Source organism: Cherax quadricarinatus, unplaced genomic scaffold (assembly GCF_038502225.1).
Source record: "Cherax quadricarinatus isolate ZL_2023a unplaced genomic scaffold, ASM3850222v1 Contig677, whole genome shotgun sequence".
Lineage (NCBI taxonomy): Eukaryota > Metazoa > Arthropoda > Malacostraca > Decapoda > Parastacidae > Cherax > Cherax quadricarinatus.
In genome coordinates this window covers 72,501-91,169 of record NW_027195703.1, presented here as the reverse complement: position 1 = coordinate 91,169, position 18,669 = coordinate 72,501, and the positions used below count along the sequence as shown (strand labels likewise).

Genomic DNA, 18,669 nt, shown 5'->3' with positions numbered 1-18,669 from the left:
TTGTCATGCCACCGAAATGCCATGTCATTGGCAGCAAACGCCTGCACCTCACCTCTGCGAGTGCCAGCATCAAACCTGGGCATATGTTTTCGATTTGCACGCACTGTGCCACACACATCTGTCATGTTCACTCGCAAAAAATCACTGAGTGAGGGGCTTGTGTACCAGTTATCTGTATATAATATATGCCCCTTACCAAGGTATGGTTCTATCATTGTTCGAACCACATCACCTGAGATGCCCAATAACTTCCTGGTATTTTGCAATGTATAACTTCCAGTGTACACAATATCCAATACCAGACCACTGTAACAATCACAAAGCACAAACAACTTTATACCAAAGCGTTTCCTCTTGCTAGGTATGTACTGCTTGAAAGAGAGTCTTCCTTTGAACAGAATCAAAGACTCGTCAATTACAAGCTTCCTGAAGGGATAAAAATGAGTACTGAATTTCTGTTTCAGATACACAAACACATTCCTAATCTTATATAACCTGTCAGTTCTGTCAGGCCTGGTTTTATCTGAGAAGTGAAGCATACGTAACATTAGCACAAATCGATTCACTGGCATTATATCACTGAAACCTGGTGTTGCAATCAGGGGGTCTGTTGACCAGTATGATTTCACTTTGTGCTTATACACATGTGGCATAAGCATTATTGTGGCAAAGAAAAGATACATCTCAGCCACAGTTGCCTCCTTCCATTGGTGTAGACGTGATTTTGGTGAAAGTATTGTGTTTGCCATGGTGTACTCGTAGTATGTGTTGCTTTCCATGACAATACTTTTCATCAGTGGTTCGTCAAAGAATAACTCGAAACATTCCAGTTCAGTGGCATTGTTCCCAAGTGCACAAGATGGCCGTATTCCACTTTGGCTGCCATCAAACTGGTGGGGATTTGGAACAAAATTGACAGCTTCCTGCCAATCCCAGGTGCGGTCTGCTGGTGGGTACTGGACAATGACAGGTGGTTGTGGTTGTGGAGGTTGTGGTTGTGGAGGCTGGTGTGGTGGGGGAGTGGGGGATGGTGGCCTTTGTTCTAGATCAGCTGAGGCAGCGGCGTGGGTGGCAGCATGGCCCACTGCTGGTGCCTCACCGCCGGCACCACTACCACCACGCACATTTTCCATCCCAATTGCAACAGTATCTTCGTCATTTTCACTGTCTGTTCCTGTTGTACAGCCACGGGATGTACTCCGAGATACACTCCTTCCCCTTGGTATAACATATGGCACACTTCCAGAGCGCATATATCGTCGTATATACTGACGCTTCACTGGGGAATATTGCACTTCACTATCACTACTGGAACTAGTTTGAAGAGCTTGTAGTTCATATTCACTATCACTATCATCACCCATGCTCTCATCTGAGTCTGGGATTTGGGAAAATAGAAGTTTCCTCTTGGGTTCTGGAACAACTGAACGTGAACACGAGGGCCCAGCACCAGAGGTGGAAGGCTGAGGGTCGTCTGGGTTTTCTTCACTATTGCCGATATTATGGTCATTAGTTTCGGTCAAAACCTCACTAAAACCACGAAACTCATCTTCACTGGCACTTCCATCACTATTAGAACTGTCACTGGGGAACAAAAGTGTCCCAATTCGCCGAGGAGTGAGGAGCTTCTTACCGCGAGGCATGGTGGACATTGTTTACTAAGAGGGCATTCCCACAATGCACCACTGGGTCCCAGATTTTTTTTCTACCGCGCACACTGACCACGCAGACCCATTCTCTCACACCTAGGCCTACCAGCATTTTCGCGCGAGATTTGAGGCCGCTAGAATTTATGCGTACTAGTACGTCAAAAACCCCTACGCGTAAGACGTACTAGTACGACGAAAACCCTCAAAGGGTTAAACCTACCCCATACATCTTCAACTCCACTTCCAAAATTAGTCTCTCACTTGGTTCAAAACCTCCTACACACTTCCTTAACATCTCCCAAAATATCTCTCTCTCCTCTACACTCCTCTCTTCTCGAGGTGCATACACACTTATTATGACCCACTTTTCACATCCAACCTTATTTTAATCCACATAATCCTTGTATTTATACATTTATATTCCCTCTTCTCCTTCCATAACTGATCCTTCAACATTATTGTTACCCCTTCCTTAGCTCTAACTCTCTCAGATACTCCTGACTTAATCCCATTTATTTCTCCCCACTGAAACTCGCCTATCGCCTTCAGTTTTGTTTCGCTTAGGGCTAGGACATCCCACTTCTTTTCATTCATAACATTAGCAATCAACTCTTTCTTATCATCCGCACTACATTCATGCACATTCACATTAACTTAAAATATTTTCATCCATAGCTTATACAGTGGACCCCCGGTTAACGATTTTAATCCGTGCAAGAGGGATAATTGTTATGCGAAATAATCGTTATGCGAATGAATTTTCCCCATAAGAAATAATGGAAATAAAATTAATCCGTGCAAGACACCCAAAAGTATGAAAAAAAAATTTTTTTACCACATGAAATATTAATTTTAATACACACAAACTGAAAAAGGCATGCACACTTACATGACACTTACTTTTATTGAAGATCTGGTGATGATTGATGGGATGGGAGGAGGGGAGAGCATTATCTTCTTACTGTTTAGAAGGGGAATCCCCTTCCATTACGACTTGAGGTAGCAAGTCCTTTTCCGGGGTTACTTCCCTTCTTCTTTTAATGCCACTAGGACCAGCTTGAGAGTCACTGGACCTCTGTCGCACAACAAATCTGTCCATAGAGCTCTGTACCTCCCGTTCCTTTACGATTTGTCTAAAATGGGCCACAACATTGTCATTGAAATAGTCACCAGCACGGCTTGCAACAGCTGTGTCAGGGTGATTTTCATCTATAAAGGTTTGCAGTTCAACCCACTGTGCACACATTTCCTTAATCTTTGAAGTAGGCACAATGGATTCCACAACTGGCATAGGCTTCTCAGGGTTAGCCCCAAACCCTTCAAAATCTTTCTTAATTTCCATACTAATTCTCACCCTTTTTACCACAGGGTTGGCACTAGAAGCTTTCTTGGGGCCCATGGTCACTTATTTTCCAGAAACAGCACCGAAAACACTGTAATAATACGAAATATTCCGATTGTATGCTTGGATGTTACCGCGGAGGCTGGCTGGTAAACAATGCCACCCGGCGGAACATGTGAGCGCGTCTCGGAAGAAAATCGGTAAGCGGGTTTTTAAGCGGTATGTGAGGCAAAATTTTTGCAATTAAAGTAAGCGGTATGCGAAATAATCGCTATGTGATGCCATCGTTATGCGGGGGTCCACTGTAATGAGTGGTGAATATATTTATTGAAGGAAGTCCGAATAAATGAAGAATGGGTATAATTGAAAACTACTGTATTAACGAAACACTGTAAAGCAAAGTGTTGTAAAGTGGGGCCTGCCTGCAAAACTTAGATGATGGGTTAGAATAGTGAAAAAGAAAAAGGACTAAGAATAATTAGAAAAAGCGTAAATTCTTTATAGATATCCCACATGACAGGGATATTTAACCCTTTCAGTGTTGCGACCCCTGCTTGCAACTTGCTCCCAGGGTCAAAGAATTTAACCCTTTCAGGGTCCAAGGCCAAAATCTGAAGGGGTGCCCCAGTGTCCAAGAAATTAAAAAAAAAAAAAAAAAGATATTATTCTTTCTTACAGAATTAAAGATAATATTTTTGTGAAGGTAATAAAACAAAACAAAAATTTTTTTGATCAGCACTTACCGAGATACAGCAGTGGGAAGTTGACCCAAAATGACAGGGTGGCGGCAACACCAGCGACTTCCGCAAAATCGCTTTTTTTTTTATTTTACGTTTCTTATACTTTTTTCTTTTCTTTTCTAATTTTTTTCTTTTTCTAGTAACATTTGTGGCCTGTGTGACCAATACAATGTATATTGTATAAGTGTACACTCATTGTCTTCAACACAATAACTGCACTAATTTGTTTATCATTATATTGCTTACAAAAAAGTTGTTTACAAGTTTATTGTAAACAAAATGATGAAAATAATAGTGCAGTTATTGTGTTGAATACAATGGTACCATATGGTACAATGGCACCATTTGGTACAATGGTACCATGTGATACATTGGTACCATATGGTGCAATGGTACATTATGGTACCATATGGTACATTGTACCATATGGCACAATGATACCATATGGTTCATTGTACCATATGGTACTATATGGTACTGTTGTATTCAACACAATAAACACAATTATATTTTCATCATCTTGTTTACAATAATTGTTTACAACAAAAATATGCAAAAATGTTGTATAATAGTAATGTTCTATTATATATTTACAAGTGTACAGGAACTCAACATGTTCCTTGAGGTGGATGACAAATGGCTTTGTCTTGGAAACTGCTGAGTCAGTGACTTGTGTTGTCACTCAGTCTTGGCTGGTGCCTGGTGGCATCAACACCTCCTGCTGACCATATGGTACATGGTATCATGTTACAGGGTACCATATGGTACAGGGTACTATATGGTATAGGGTACCATACAGTACAGGATATCATATGGTGCAAGGTACCATATGGTGCAGGGTACCATATGGTGCAGGGTACCATATGGTACAGGGTACCATATGGTACAGGGTACTATATGGTACCCTGTACCATATGGATCCTATGGAAATAAGCCACCCTGACTTTTTTGGGTTATACTAGGATTTTATACATATGCTGTTATGTATGATAATCTATGTAACTGTATTTGTGTATACCTGAATAAACTTACTCAAGCGCATGTGGCATCATAAGTTTATTTAGGTATACACAAATAAAGTTACATAGATTATCATACATAGCAGCATATGTTTGGAGAACCTAGGATAACCCAAAAAAGTTAGACAGACTTACTTCCATTAGGGTCCCTGTACCCTGTACTATATGGTATAATGTACCATATGGTACATTGTACCATATGGTACCATTGTACCATATACCATTGTACCAATTGATACCACTGTATGACATGGCACCATTATACCATATGGTACCATTGTGCCATATGGTACAATGGTACTATATGGTTCAAAACCATAGAATTCCTCTTCAGATCCACTTCCATCAGTCTTAGAATTGTAAGTTGTGAAGAGGAGAGTCAGAATTCGCCCAGAGAGTGAGTGGGGAGTGAGAGCTTCCTTGCCGCCAGGTATGATGAACAAAGCTAGTTTGGCGGTGTTCCCACAATTCCATGCAGGCGTCCAGATTTTTTCTATAGTGCGCACAGTGACCACCCAGACCCATTCTCTCAGATGTAGGCCTACCAGCCTTCTCACGCTAAATTTGACGCCGCTAGAATTTTGGCGTAGACCTACGGTTTGGACCCTCAACGTAAAGCCATAGATCTACAGCACAGACCCTGAAATGGTTAAATAAAAAAATATTTTTTTTTATCTTATGAAATGATAGAGAATCATTTTCTGAAGGTAAGGAAACCAAAAGTACAAAATTTGATGAAAAACTTGCAGAATTATGCTCTCCCAAGATAGAGATCTTGGTGATATTTACACACTGGCAATTTTGCCCACTTTGCACTCTATTTTTGGAAAATTCCATTGTTCCAGGCCGCCAAACTCATAGTTATTTCACTAGTATTCCTCCTATTATATTGAATGAGTACAAGAAATTGCCCATTTACCTATTTCAATTACCCAATGAAGTGATCAGCCAATTTCACATAAAATTTAACAATTGTCATTCTGAAAACAGGGTCCAGAATAAACAATGTAGACATTCCTGGCACTAAATAAACATTTCCTCTGCTCTTTAGTCATGCCTCCAAGACCCTTTCATATTATGCTTTTCTTTTCATGCTGAATTTTTATTCACACAAAAAATAGAAAATTACTTTTATGCAGACTACTGCAGTATTGTAATAATTGTATAAATAATGTCAGTGCATTCCTAAATGTGTATCAGACTAGCCAGTTGGACATGTATTGGACAAGTGATGTCATTTGTGTAGTCTGGAATATCGGCAAAAATCGAACATTTCTGCTATTTTGAGCTCGATTTCAAGCTACTTTCAGTCCTGGAACTAATCAAAATCATGTCTATTTCTGTAATATATCTTCCATTCTTTCAAATGAGACAAAGAAACTGAGAATACAACCATAAAAACTATATGAAAATACATCATAAAGTCACTGTTTTAAATAAACACAGTTGCAGTGTTTTTTCTCATTATGCACTGTGTGCTGCAGGATTATTTTTATATGGTGCACACTTACCACATCGACTCATTCTCTCATATCTAGGCTCAAATTTACTGCTCACTGATTATCTGAGTGAGCTGAGTTCATGGCATCGTGCTACAGGACCAACACTGGCTTCAAAGCTGTGATACAACAGAATTAATTCATTAATTAACAGGGTTAATTAAAATAACAAGACAGTGATAGAGTGAATGATCAGTAGGAGACAGCCAGTTAGTTTGTTGAAAAGAAAGGTATACTGTACAATGAAATTACAAACTTGTTAATCTGATCAAGCTGTGTAAGGACTGCATTAACAACCCGTACTGCATCACTTGGGTCTAATCCCTTTGAAGACGACTCACGTGCACGGGTCAGACTTTCCACTTCGTCAATCAGCACTATTACTAACAGAGCATGATCATCAGCTAGCTCGGCAATTTTGCCAAACATCTTCTGCACCAACTTGCCACTCTGTAAATGTTTCACCATACTGTTAGAACTCTATCCTTAGAGATACTGTATATCTTTTTTTCAACACGCTGGCCATTTCCCACCAAAGCAGGGTGACCCAAAAAAGAAACACTTTCACTGTCATTCAAATAATCACTGCCTTTGCAGAGGTGCCCCAGATAAACAGTTTAGATGTCACTACAAACAGCCAATATCCCAAATCCCTCCCTTAAAGTGCAGGCATTGTACTTCCCACCTCCAAGATTCAAGTCCGGTAAACTGGTTTCCCTGACTGCCTCCACAAAATATTACCATGTTCACACTCCAACAGCTTGTCAGGTCCCAAAAACCAATTATCTCCATTCACTCCTATCTAACACACTCACACATGCCTGCTGTATGTCCTGGCCCCTTGCACACAAAACCTCTTGTACCCCCTCCCTCCATCCTTTCCTAGGATGACCTCTACCCCTCCTCCCCTCCACTACATATTTATTCACCCTCCAAGTCATTCTATTTTGCACCACCCTCTCTCAATGACAAAACCACCTCAATAACCCCTCTTCAGCCCTCTGTATAAAACTTTTTTAACTCCACACCTCCAAATATTATTACTATTTTTTACAATAGGTCCTGAAATAAACTTAACTATATTTTAATTAAGATACAGGAGGCCCTCCACATTCGCAAGGGTTAGGGGATCAAGAATCTCGCAAATGTTGAAAATTCGCAAATGTTTGGTGCGCAAATATAATGTAGGGAATAATAATAATACTGTACTGTAGCGTTCGCAAATGCTTTCATGCGCAATTTTTTTTTTTTCAACAAGTCGGCCATCTCCTACCGAGGCAGGGTGACCCAAAAAGAAAGAAAATCCTCAAAAAGAAAATACTTTCATCATCATTCAACACTTTCACCTCACTCACACATAATCACTGTTTTTGCAGAGGTGCCCAGAATACAACAGCTTAGAAGTACTATATATGTATAAAAATACACAATATATCCCTCCTAACTGCCAATATCTCAAACCCCTCCTTTAGAGTGCAGGCATTGTACTTCTCATTTCCAAGACTCAAGTCCGGTTATATAAAATAACCGGTTTCCCTGAATCCCTTCACTAAATATTACCCTGCTCACACTCCAACAGCTCGTCAGGTCCCAAATACCATTTGTCTCCATTCACTCCTATCTAACACACTCAAGCACGCTTGCTGGAAGTCCAAACCCCTCGCCCACAACACCTCTACCCCCTCCCTCCAACATTTTCAAGGACGACCCCTACTCCGCCTTCCTTCCCCTACAGATTTATATGCTCTCCATGTCATTCTACTTTGATCCATTCTATGCAAATATACTGTAGGGAAATACAATAATACAATTTACTTAGCCTAACAATAATTGCTTCCTTAAGCTATTGAACCACGAACAATCATAAAACATGAAAACATAACATAAAACACATGAAATCAGGGCGGCTGGGCATTCGCGAATGTTTGAAGCTCGAAAAAGTGGAACTCGTGAATGTGGAGGGCCTCCTGTACTATATAAAAAATAAATACTTTGCAACTTAGAAATTTTTAAAAGAGCAAACTTGTTTCACTAAGGCAAGATTGCATTTTCTGACAATAAAATATATAAAAACATTTTATCAAAACAGGCAGTAATCATGTCACTAAAATGTCTAAATGCTTCCAGTGTCATCATGTCATCAAAACTTCAAAAGGAAGCTAAAGGCCAAGGCTATCATCACCAAAAATTTATAAAGACTTTATTTCTTTGCAATGTTTATTCTGTCTAATTACAATTCTGATTTGTTAAGTACAAAGAAAGCCACTATCACGCCTGGGCATTTCAGGCAGACTAAACCTAATGCTTACAGACTACTTAATACTAGAGATATAGAGACTAGTAGATTTTTATTAAACATCGTTTTTCTTATTACAACAGCGGTAGCTAGTGATTTACAGTAATTGAATTTATAAAAAATTACAGTATTACAATTTAGCACAATTTACAATAAGGAAATTGAAACAATTTTAAGTACAAAGTAATACAGTGGACCCTCGCCTAACGAACGCATCGCATAACGTTAAATCCGCCTAGCGATACATTTTAACGCAAAAATTTTGCCTCGGCTAGCGCTAAAAAACTCTCTCAACACGATTCAGTCGAGACGCGTCCACGTGCGGCCTGAGCCCGCCTCACTTGTTCCGTGGGTGCCAGTGTTTACAAGCCAGGCACCGCAGTCGCTTCCCTGCATACAATCGGAAAATTTCATATTATCACTGCCTTTTTAGTGATTGCACCTGCAAAATAAGTCACCATGGGCCCCAAGAAAGCTTCTAGTGCCAACCCTACAGGAAAAAGGGTGAGAATTACTATGGACATGAAGAGATCATTGCTAAGTATGAAAGTGGAGTGTGTGTCTCCGAGCTGGCCAGGTTGTACACAAAACCCCAATCAACCATCGCTACTATTGTGGCCAAGAAAACGGCAATCAAGGAAGCTGTTCTTGCCAAAGCTGAAACTTTGTTTTCGAAACAGAGATCGCAAGTGATAGAAGATGTTGAGAGACTGTTATTGGTGTGGATAAACGAAAAACAAATAGCAGGAGATAGCATCTCTCAAGCGATCATATGTGAAAAGGCTAGGAAGTTGCATGAGGATTTAATTAGAAAAATGCCTGCAACTAGTGGTGATGTGAGTGAATTTAAGGCCAGCAAAGGTTGGTTTGAGAGATTTAAGAATCGTAGTGGCATACATAGTGTGATAAGGCATGGTGAGGCTGCCAGTTCGGACCACAAAGCAGCTGAAAAATATGTGCAGGAATTCAAGGAGTACGTAGACAGTGAAGGACTGAAACCTGAACAAGTGTTTAATTGTGACGAAACAGGCCAGTTTTGGAAGAAAATGCCAAGCAGGACCTACATTACTCAGGAGGAAAAGGCACTCCCAGGATATAAGCCTATGAAAGACAGGCTTACTCTTCTGATGTGTGCCAATGCTAGTGGTGATTGCAAAGTGAAGCCTTTATTGGTGTATCACTCAGAAACTCCCAGAGCGTTCAGGCAAAAGAATATCCTCAAGGGTAATTTGTGTGTGCTGTGGAGGGCAAACAGTAAGGCATGGGTCACTAGGGACTTTTTCTATGACTGGTTACACCATGCATTTGCCCCCCACTGTGAAAAATTACCTCCTGGAAAATAAATTGGACCTTAAGTGCCTCCTGGTATTAGACGTGGCAGAGCGACTTTCTGTGGAAATGAGCTTCATTAAGGTCAAGTTTTTGCCTCCTAATACCACCCCTCTCCTGCAGCCCGTGAACCAGCAGGTCATTTCCAACTTCAAGAAACTGTACACAAAAGCTATGTTTGAAAGGTGCTTTGTAGTGACCTCAGAAACTCAATTGACTAAGAGAGTTTTGGAGAGATCACTTTAGCATCCTCAATTGTGTAAACATTATAGGTAAGGCTTGGGAGGAAGTGACTAAGAGGACCTTGAACTCTGCTTGGAAGAAACAGTGGCCAGAATGTGTAGACAAAAGGGATTTTGAAGGGTTTGAGGCTAACCCTGGGAATCCTATGCCAGTTGAGGAATCCATTGTGGCACTGGGGAAGTCCTTGGGGTTGGAGGTTAGTGGGAAGGATGTGGAAGAGTTGGTGGAGGAGGACAATGACGATCTAACCACTGATGAGCTGCTAGATCATCTTCAACAGCAAGAGGCCAGACCTGAGGAAACTGCTCCAGAGGAGGGGATAGAGAAATTGAGGAAGTTGCCTACCTCAAAGATTAAGGAAATGTGTGCAATGTGGCTTAAAGTGCAATCCTTTTTTGATGAAAATCACCCTCACACAGCTATTGCAAGCCGTGCTGGTGACTATTACACTGACAATGTTGTGAAACACTTTAGGAAAGTCATAAAGGAACGGGAGGTGCAGGCCTCTATGGACAGATATGTTGTGCGACAGAGGTCCAGTGACTCTTAAGCTGGTCCTAGTGGCATTAAAAGAAGGGAAGTAACCCCGGAAAAGGACTTGACACCTCAAGTCCTAATGGAAGGGGATTCCCCTTCTAAACACTAACACCATCCACACACACCTCTCCTCCCATCCCATCAATCATCACCAGATCTTCAATAAAGGTAAGTGTCATGTAACTGTGCATGTCTTCTTCAGTTTGTGTGTATTAAAATTAATATTTTATGTGGGAAAATTTTTTTTTTCATACTTTGGGGTGTCAGGAACGGATTAATTTGATTTCCATTATTTCTCATGGGGAAAATTAATTCGGCTAAAAATAATTTCGCTTAACGTTGAGCTCTCAGGAACGGATTAATATCGTTAGGCGAGGGTCCACTGTACTTCAATAATTGAACAATCATAAATTATTCAGAAGTTTTTTGAGTTACTGGTAAGTGATAAAGTATAGCGTTTGTCTGGTTAATTTTGAGTGGCGACGTGATTTCTAAGATGTGGGCCTTAAATTGATTTGCAGGCAGCAGGGGCCCCTTTTGTATGTTCAGGCAATGAATTCCAGATCTTCGAGTCCTTTATGTGCATAGCATTTTTGCAGAGGGAGAGATGGACACGTGGGATATCAAAGAGTTTTTTGTGCCTTGTGATATGCCTGTAGCTATCAAGGAGGAGTTTGAGAGGAGGGTTAATAATGGAGTATAATGTTCTGTGTCTAGGTAGTAGGTTGGAAGACAGCAACCGCCCAGGAATGTACTATCGTCCTGCCGAGTGTAAAACGGAAGCCTGTAATTGTTTTACATGATGGTAGGATTGCTGGTGGTTTTTTCTATCTCTTTGGAGACTTCAGGTATGTCTTGCTACTTCTACTTACACTTAGGTCACACTACACATGCATGTACAAGCATATATATACATACATCCCTCTGGGTTTTCTTTTACTTTTTTCCTAGTTCTTGTTCTTGTTTATTTCCTCTTATCTCCATGGGGAAGTGGAACAGAATTCTTCTTCTGTAGCCATGCATGTCGTAAGAGGTGACTAGAATGCCAGGAGCAAGGGGCTAGTAACCCCTTCTCCTGTATACATTACTAAATTGAGTAGAACCATCATTCTTCAATAACGTGTGCAAAATTCATGACACTCCTATAAATAGTTTTCGCCAAAAACGAAAAATAATGTCAATAACTTATTCCTGAGTTATACAACTCCATGGTCACCAAGCGCCAAATTTCAGCAAGCCGCACACTCAACTTGTATTGGCAGCACAGAGGCGACTGAGCTGCTAGTTCTCTGCTCACTGATATGTATTCCACGGAGAAGGTGCCAAGTAGTGTATTTGGAAAGGTACAATCATAAAAATCTTAATTTTTGGAGTAAAAAAAAACACAAATTGCCATCGTGTCCTCTTGATGACAGCAGGAACAAAAAAAAATTACATTTTTAGAAAAAGATACTTAGAAATGTGGTAGAAACATATTGACTGGATCAACATGTTGCCAGAATTATGCATTATTTTTCGGTAAAGAAACATTTTTTCCAAAATTTTTCAATTTTTTTTTCTTTCCCGGAACATTCGTCGGCCCCTTAAAGATTTAAGGTGATTTGCAGTGGTTGAACCCCATGCACAAATACCATAGGTGAGGTAAAGGTAGATGAGAGAGTGGTAAAACAGGAGACAAAAATTGCCATTTGGAAATGGAGAAGAATCTTTCCTCCACAAGCCATGTGTGCCATAAGAGGCGACTAAAATGCCGGGAGCAAGGGGCTAGTAACCACTTCTTTTTTAAATTTATTAATTTAGACGGGAAAACTTTCTTTATAAGGAAAGTGTTTTTTCTTTGTTATGGGTCACCCTACCTCAGTGGGAGCTGCTTTGTTAGAAAAGTAGATAAAAAAATAAATATAAAAATGGTCTGGGGATGACTGCCTTTTTATAAAGGAAAACATATTTTCTGTCAACATAGGTTGCTCCAGCAATCAGTATTCTTCATAACCTTGTAAAGTTATACAAAGGATAACAAGGAAAAAGACTAGTGGAACACCTAGAGAATATGGAAACCTTGAAAGTAAAAGAACAACTTTATGATAGAAATTTGTTCTTGCATAAAATGAGCTGCCAGAAATTACGAAAGAAAACAGATGGGAAGACAGCATATCCATAGCCAGGTTAAGCCTGTGTCTGCTCTGTTGTTAGATGTCAGAGGTTCCAGCCTCCAGTGCTTCGTATAGTATAAACACTGATTTTTGAGGCAACAATTGTAAACTGAAGATAACATACGGCAAAAGCAATACAGTGGTCCAGGTACATGTTTGCTAAGGGACTGTGTTAAAATTAAAGATATTTCTAAAACTGCTTCTTACTAAGGATACTTTTAGTAGTGTTTGCTGTATAGTACTTGCAAGTATGAAGAAATGAATAGCTTGCAATACAAACTTTCCATTAATATGATACATACCTCTGAAAACCATTTGGAAAAAAGGGAATGAGAATTTATCTCCACAAACTGAGCATACTTGTATCTTGAATCCAGTCTGATACTCAGTTTCTGAGCCAAGGCTTTGCAGAGAGATGTTTTGCCTAAAAAAAAAAAAAAAAATCAACACTAGATATGGTTCAATTTTAATCAGGTAAATAAAGAAGTATCTGAGGTATGCAGGTCCTTCTCAAAACCAACCAATCCCATCCACCTGTTTAACCTTTAATCTAAGCCACCCAAGAATTTGCTTCAATACCTCAGGTACTCATCAAAACCAGCTCTTCCCACTCATATATTTGTCTAATCTCTTTTTAAACTACCCAAGGTTTTAGCTTCTATAACTCTACTTGGCAGACAGTTCCACTCATTGACAATGCTCTCTTGTATCCCACTAAATCTTATAATGCAAAAAAAATTAAATGAAATATATTTTTAAAAAATGCTACCTGAGAGAGCTCAGCAGTGCTGAGCTCTCTCTTTCACAAGTACTAAGCACTCCCCCACTCCACCCCTCCCCCTCCCTCAATACTGAGCTCTTCTACTTCTCCCCACCACCCCCACATTATCTTTCTGTAAAGCACAGTCTCTCTCCTCAGTGGTGACCTCTTTTAACCCGTAAACGGTCCAAGCAGATCTACGTTCACATGTGTACTGCTCCAAGCAGATCTACGTTCACATGTGTACTGCTCCAAGCAGATCTACGTTCACATGTGTACTGCTCCAAGCAGATCTACGTTCACATGTGTACTGCTCCAAGCAGATCTACGTTCACATGTGTACTGCTCCAAGCAGATCTACGTTCACATGTGTAGTGCTCCAAGCAGATCTACGTTCACATGTGTAGTGCTCCAAGCAGATCTACGTTCACATGTGTAGTGCTCCAAGCAGATCTACGTTCACATGTGTAGTGCTCCAAGCAGATCTACGTTCACATGTGTAGTGCTCCAAGCAGATCTACGTTCACATGTGTACTGCTCCAAGCAGATCTACGTTCACATGTGTAGTGCTCCAAGCAGATCTACGTTCACATGTGTAGTGCTCCAAAAGTAGATCTACGTTTTTTTACATATTTTCAAATACAGTGGACCCCCGGTTAACGATATTTTTTCACTCCAGAAGTATGTTCAGGTGCCAGTACTGACCGAATTTGTTCCCATAAGAAATATTGTGAAGTAGATTAGTCCATTTCAGACCCCCAAACATACACGTACAAACGCACTTACATAAATACACTTACATAATTGGTCACATTCGGAGGTAATCGTTATGCGGGGGTCCACTGTATAACAAAAAAAAAAATGTAGATCAGTTTTTTTTACACGTTTTCAAGTGTAAAAAGAGAAAAAGAAAATCTACTTTTTTTACATACTTTCAAATGTTGAAAAAACGTATATATACATTTGGAGTGTTTACTGGTTAACATTATTAGGAAGGCAAGTGTTTTTCTCTACTGCTAGGCTCTTTTACCACCAATGATTATAGCAGTCTCTCTCTTCACAGTTCACCACTACTGTGTACACCACAGTCTTTCTCCTTCAACACCTCTACCATTGTGCCCTACACAAACACAAACAATCCCTAGTATACAAAATGAGAATGTATGTGTGTGTGTGTGTGTGTGTGTGTGTGTGTGTGTGTGTGTGTGTGTGTGTGTGTGTGTGTGTGTGTGTGTGTGTGTGTGTGTGTGTGTGTGTGCACATTTGTGTGCACGTGTGTGTGCAAGTGTGTGTGCAAGTGTGTGCACGTGTGTGTGCACGTGTGTGTGCATGCGTGTGTGCGTGTGCATGCATGTGTGTGCATGTGTGTACTCACCTAGTTGAGGTTGCAGGGGTCGAGTCCAAGCTCCTGGCCCCGCCTCCTCACTGGTCGCCACTAGGTCACTCTCCCTGAAACGTGAGCTTTATCGTACCTCTGCTTAAAGCTATGTATGGATCCTGCCTCCACTACATCTCTTCCCAAACTATTCCACTTCCTGACTACTCTGTGGCCGAAGAAATACTTCCTAACATCCCTGTGATTCATCTGTGTCTTCAGCTTCCAACTGTGTCCCCTTGTTACTGTGTACAATCTCTGGAACATCCTGTCTTTGTCCACCTTGTCAATTCCTCTCAGTATTTTGTATGTCGTTATCATGTCCCCCCTATCTCTTCTGTCCTCCAGTGTCGTCAGGTTGATTTCCCTTAACCTCTCCTCGTAGGACATACCTCTTAGCTCTGGGACTAGTCTTGTGGCAAACCTTTGCACTTTCTCTAGTTTCTTTACATGCTTGGCTAGGTGTGGGTTCCAAACTGGTGCCACATACTCCAATATGGGCCTAACGTACACAGTGTACAGGGTCCTGAACGACTCCTTATTAAGATGTCGGAATGCTGTTCTGAGGTTTGCCAGGCGCCCATATGCTGCAGCAGTTATTTGGTTGATGTGCGCTTCAGGAGATGTGCCTGGTGTTATACTCACCCCAAGATCTTTTTCCTTGAGTGAGGTTTGTAGTCTCTGGCCCCCTAGACTGTACTCCGTCTGCGGTCTTCTTTGCCCTTCCCCAATCTTCATGACTTTGCACTTGGTGGGATTGAACTCCAGGAGCAAATTGCTGGACCAGGTCTGCAGCCTGTCCAGATCCCTTTGTAGTTCTGCCTGGTCTTCGATCGAATGAATTCTTCTCATCAACTTCACGTCATCTGCAAACAGTGACACCTCAGAGTTTATTCCTTCTGTCATGTCATTCACAAATACCAGAAACAGCACTGGTCCTAGGACTGACCCCTGTGGGACCCCGCTGGTCACAGGTGCCCACTCTGACACCTCGCCACGTATCATTACTCGCTGCTGTCTTCCTGACAAATATTCCCTGATCCATTGTAGTGCCTTCCCTGTTATCCCTGCTTGGTCCTCCAGTTTTTGCACTAATCTCTTGTGTGGTACTGTGTCAAATGCCTTCTTGCAGTCCAAGAAAATGCAATCCACCCACCCCTCTCTCTCTTGTCTTACTGCTGTCACCTTGTCATAGAACTCCAGTAGGTTTGTGACACAGGATTTCCCAACTCTGAAACCATGTTGGGTGCTGTTGATGAGATCATTCCTTTCTAGGTGTTCCACCACTCTTCTCCTGACAATCTTCTCCATGACTTTGCATACTATACATGTCAGTGACACTGGTCTGTAGTTTAGTGCTTCATGTCTGTCTCCTTTTTTAAAGATTGGGACTACATTTGCTGTCTTCCATGCCTCAGGCAATCTCCCTGTTTCGATAGATGTATTGAATATTGTTGTTAGGGGTACACATAGCACCTCTGCTCCCTCTCTCAGGACCCATGGAGAGATGTTATCTGGCCCCATTGCCTTCGAGGTATCTACCTCACTCAGAAGCCTCTTCACTTCTTCCTCGGTTGTGTGTACCGTGTCCAGCACCTGGTGATGTGCCACACCTCTCCGTCCCTCTGGAGCCCCTTCTGTCTCCTCTGTGAACACTTCTTTGAATCTCTTGAGTTCCTCACATACTTCACGGTCATTTCTTGTTGTCTCTTCTCCTTCCTTCCTTAGCCTGATTACCTGGTCCTTGACTGTTGTTTTCCTCCTGATGTGGCTGTATAACAGCTTCGGGTCAGATTTGGCTTTCGCTGCTATGTCGTTTTCATATTGTCGTTGGGCCTCCCTTCTTATCTGTGCATATTTGTTTCTGGCTCTACGACTGCTCTCCTTATTCTCCTGCGTCCTTTGTCTTCTATATTTCTTCCATTCCCTAGCACACTTGGTTTTTGCCTCCTTGCACCTTTGGGTGAACCATGGGCTCATCCTGGCTTTTTCATTATTCCTGTTTCCCTTGGGTACAAACCTCTCTTCAGCCTCCTTGCACATTGTTGCTACATATTCCATCATCTCATTAACTGGCTTCCCTGCCAGTTCTCTGTCCCACTGAACCTCGTTCAGGAAGTTCCTCATTCCCGTGTAGTCCCCTTTCCTGTAGTTTGGTTTCATTTGTCCTGGCCTTCCTGCTTCCCCCTCCACTTGTAGCTCTACTGTGTCTTCGAAGCTCAAAACCACATGATCGCTAGCCCCAAGAGGTCTTTCATATGTGATGTCCTCAATATCTGCACTGCTCAAGGTGAATACTAAGTCCAGTCTTGCTGGCTCATCCTCTCCTCTCTCTCTTGTAGTGTCCCTTATGTGTTGGTACATGAAGTTTTCCAGTACCACCTCCATCATCTTAGCCCTCCATGTATCTTGGCCCCCATGTGGCTCCAAGTTCTCCCAGTCGATCTCCTTGTGGTTAAAGTTGCCCATGATCAGGAGCTTTGCCCTGCATGCATGAGCTCTTCTGGCCACTGCAGCCAGTGTGTCAACCATCGCTCTATTGCTCTCGTCATACTCATGCCCTGGTCTCCTGTTGTTCTGTGGTGGGTTATACATCACTGCAATTACCACCTTGGGACCTCCAGAGTGAAGCGTTCCCGCAATGTAATCACTTTCTTCTCCGCTGTCTCCTCTCTCCAGCTCATCAAAATTCCATCGGTGTTTGATCAGCAGTGCCACTCCTCCACCCCCCCTGTTCCTTCTGTCTTTCCTCAGAATCTGGTATCCCGTTGGAAAGATGGCATCTGTTATCATACCTGTAAGCTTGGTTTCTGTGAGCGCTATGATGTCCGGTGATGTCTCTTTGACTCTTTCGTGCCACTCCTCCCACTTGTTTGTTATTCCATCAGCGTTTGTGTACCATACCTTCAGTTTCCTTTCCAATACTGTGGTTTGGGGGCCTGTGGGGGTGGGAGACCTGGTAGCATACTGTGGGATTCTATGATTGGGGGTTGGGTGGAAGCTGTGGGTATGGATTGTAGTTTGTGTTGGGATTGTGTGATAGGTTGTGGGGTTCTGAGGATAGTTGTGTGTGTGCTTGCCCTTGCTTCTCTGTTCTGCTCTGACTGACCTCTGCTGGTTCCATCCTTGTTTCCTTTCCTATCTCCTTTCGCTTTTTTGTCCTCTCCCTCAGCTGCTGTCTCTCTGTTTGTGTTCTGTCTCTGTCTAGGAACACCTTCTTGTACTCTTCTGAGTTTTTCAACCTTGGTTTCTCTTGGAGGATCCTGTTCCTCACTGTTTCTGTCCTGAGAATAAGCTTGATCGGTCGGTTTCTCCCCTTCACGTACCCCCCTATTCTCTGAAAATTTACAATCTCGTCCATGTCTTCTCCCCCCCTCTATGACTCTGGTTCCTGTCTGTATAGGGTCATTTTCTCCCTTGATTTTTCCAGTGGCTCTTGGTAACATGGTTGTGCCTCAGCATTCGACTTATCTCCCTCTCTATCTGCACCCAGCTGCTCTTTCCTTTTACTCCCTGACCCTTCTTTGCAGGCTGATATGACCTTAGCATAATTCATATCTCCATCCTTCCTGTTCATCCTCTCAGCTTCATATGCTGTGTCTTCTCTGGTCAATGCCCCTGAGACTTGCTTCAGCCTGTTTACCTCAAATTCTAGGACCTTTACCCTGTCTACTGCAGTTTCAAATTGTGCCTCCCATTTCTTCGTCTCCTTCTCCAACCTCATTTC

General features: G+C 41.8%; 1 protein-coding gene across 2 annotated transcripts in view; it reads right to left on the bottom strand.

Annotated features, from left to right (window-relative positions):
- The window catches only part of LOC128706365 (pachytene checkpoint protein 2 homolog), a 67,103-nt gene that overhangs the window by 21,380 nt on the left and 27,054 nt on the right, over nt 1-18,669 (bottom strand). For both annotated transcript variants that reach the window (XM_070080612.1, XM_070080613.1), the window contains 2 exons: nt 13,110-13,231; nt 6,506-6,699 (listed from right to left, as the gene is read on the bottom strand). In XM_070080612.1, the coding sequence (XP_069936713.1) occupies nt 6,506-6,699; nt 13,110-13,231 (316 nt within the window). The remainder of the gene's footprint in view (nt 1-6,505; nt 6,700-13,109; nt 13,232-18,669) is intronic.